At 39.4% G+C, this 2,116-nt stretch overlaps 1 protein-coding gene across 1 annotated transcript; it reads right to left on the bottom strand.

The window, feature by feature from the left end:
• Positions 1–247: 247 nt before the first annotated feature.
• Positions 248–1,814, bottom strand: LOC137280889 (gustatory receptor for bitter taste 93a-like). Its single transcript, XM_067812079.1, has 4 exons — positions 1,467–1,814; positions 1,153–1,221; positions 607–696; positions 248–310 (listed from the first exon to the last, which is right to left on the bottom strand). The coding sequence occupies exons 1-4, from the start codon at positions 1,812–1,814 to the stop codon at positions 248–250; spliced, it is 570 nt and encodes a 189-aa protein (XP_067668180.1).
• Between the last annotated feature and the right edge of the window lie 302 nt (positions 1,815–2,116).

The raw sequence follows: 2,116 nt of genomic DNA, 5'->3' as shown, positions 1-2,116 counted from the left end.
AATGTAGTGAGTCGAATAGCAATATTCCAGCTATATGGCGGAGGTTTGTAAGTAATCGAGTCTGGACCAGACAAGACAGTGATTAACAACATGAGCATCGCAAATAGAAGTGAGTGAGTGAGTGTTAAGCCGCATTTAGCAATATTTCCAGCTATATGGCGGCGGTCTATAAATAATCAAGTCTGAACCAGGCAAAAATAACTGGACCTACATATTAGCATCTATATCAAGAGGCCTCTTTATCGTGTCAAGCTTTTGACGTGGGGAGCTGCAGAACAACAGCCGCATATGACATCAACGTTTCCACGATCTGAAAATTAACACTACAGTTAATAAAGTTGAACTGATATACAATCGGTAATAAGTGTATTTTTTTTCATTTGAGCGGGTCTGGAAATGCTACATGCAAGTTTAAACATAGTACATACTCCTTATGAACTGCATTGTTGATTTTAACGGATGACACTCCAGCTGATGGTACTAAGGTTGTATTGACATTTGAAGTGTGTGATGCATGAATAACTGAGATATTCCATTGTCAGTTTTATGAACTTACTTGTAGGGATCGATAATAAACTAATAAATAAAACCCTTTTCCATATTTACCGTGAGGAAAGTAGACTTCTGGATGACAAAGAATCCAGCCACTGATATCCCGACATCGGATCCTAGGACCCGGGACAAAAACAGCTGCACCTGGAGACAAAAGATGTTGAATAGGTTTGTAAATTGAGAAGAAAAGAGAACGTTAGAATAGACAAACGCCATTTTAACAACATATTTCATTTGTAGTTTCAGTTTAATGAGGGCGGGCAGTTCAAAGTCATTTGACCCTCACTTTAAACCTGTGACCACAGTGGTGATGGCAAACGAAAAATCAAGAAGAAAGGGAATCTTTACACTTCCAGGAGACATAAATTTGGTGAACGGATTCTGTTTAAAGGTGTGAGCATAAAATTTGTGGTCCTAATTCGCCATCAGATGCAAGCAGACGCGAGGCTGTGTTTATTCCGTCATTTCAAGCCAAGCCATAATTAAATTTGCCTCCAATCTTGCAAGGATTTGGAACCGGGCTTAACCTGGGACGAATACCCGTTTTAATTTCTTCAATTTCTTCCCTTTTCAATAACTTCTGATCAACCTTCATCTTACCGATATTCCTGTATCCACATTGCTGTCACTCAGGCGTACTTTCGGCAGGACATCACCAACAGATTTTGCCTAAAAGTGTCAAGAAATTGATTTTGAACCTTGATTTCACCAATAATCTCACTATTCTAGCCTGAAATGTCACAGAAAATAGACCTGTAGATCAACATTAAATGTAGTCTACAATTCAAGATTTACGAATACAATTTCTAATACGAGTGCATTCGCAGTAATGACTACAGTGATTACACAATAAAGTGAAGTGATTGTGTAACTCCGTTGAATGAATGAATGAATGAATGGTGCCATGTACTTACTGCGCCATGAACTTGTGCTGATAGGATTATTACTGCCAGTAGCACAGCATTGGAAAAGCAAACAATTGTGATGAACACAATGAACTCATCTTTCCCTGCAGACCAAACCCTAGCGTCGTATATAGTGAAGCAGTCAGTGAACAGGACAGTTGCCAACATGAGAAGAGCCCGCCATGACAGAAACGTGTCCACTTCTCGCATGTAGTCAATCGCCTGTTCATATGTGTGTCGCAGTTCTTCAATAACATCATATCTGATAATGGTTGTGGAGGAAATGTCTTCCAGTTTGCATTTGATGTTGATGAATTTGTATCTGATGTGATAACAGAGAACACCAGTAAGATACATCCAGATCATGAGTCTGGGAAGAGCAAAAATGCAAAAGTAATAAAAGAGTCCAAGAGAGATGCGTCCTTCAAGTGACTTCAGGTCGAATGGCCCTATGTATAGGTATACAAAGGAAATGTTCGAGCTAGCATCCTCATTTGAATGTGTGACTGTAAAAACAATAATAAGTGAGCCAGCACATGCCACAATTGTCAGTATCAGAGACACATGGAATATGATGATCCATCTCGGACTTAGTCCATCTCCTTTATTCCTGATTTCCTTCCCTAGCTTGGTCAAACGCTTTGAAAGACACAACATAA

The sequence above is a fragment of the Haliotis asinina genome, chromosome 4, assembly GCF_037392515.1.
Source record: "Haliotis asinina isolate JCU_RB_2024 chromosome 4, JCU_Hal_asi_v2, whole genome shotgun sequence".
Taxonomy (NCBI): domain Eukaryota; kingdom Metazoa; phylum Mollusca; class Gastropoda; order Lepetellida; family Haliotidae; genus Haliotis; species Haliotis asinina.
The sequence above is the reverse complement of the archived record's forward strand: the minus strand, read 5'-3'. Positions and strand labels throughout refer to the sequence as shown.

Coding starts and splice junctions, on each gene's coding strand:
- LOC137280889 (XM_067812079.1), bottom strand. CDS start 1,814: ATGTATCTTACTGGTGTTCTCTGTTATCACATCAGATACAAATTCATC. Junction 1,222..1,466: donor CAGCACAAGTTCATGGCGCA/GTAAGTACATGG, acceptor TGACACTTTTAG/GCAAAATCTGTTGGTGATGT. Junction 311..606: donor AGAAGTCTACTTTCCTCACG/GTAAATATGGAA, acceptor GTTAATTTTCAG/ATCGTGGAAACGTTGATGTC.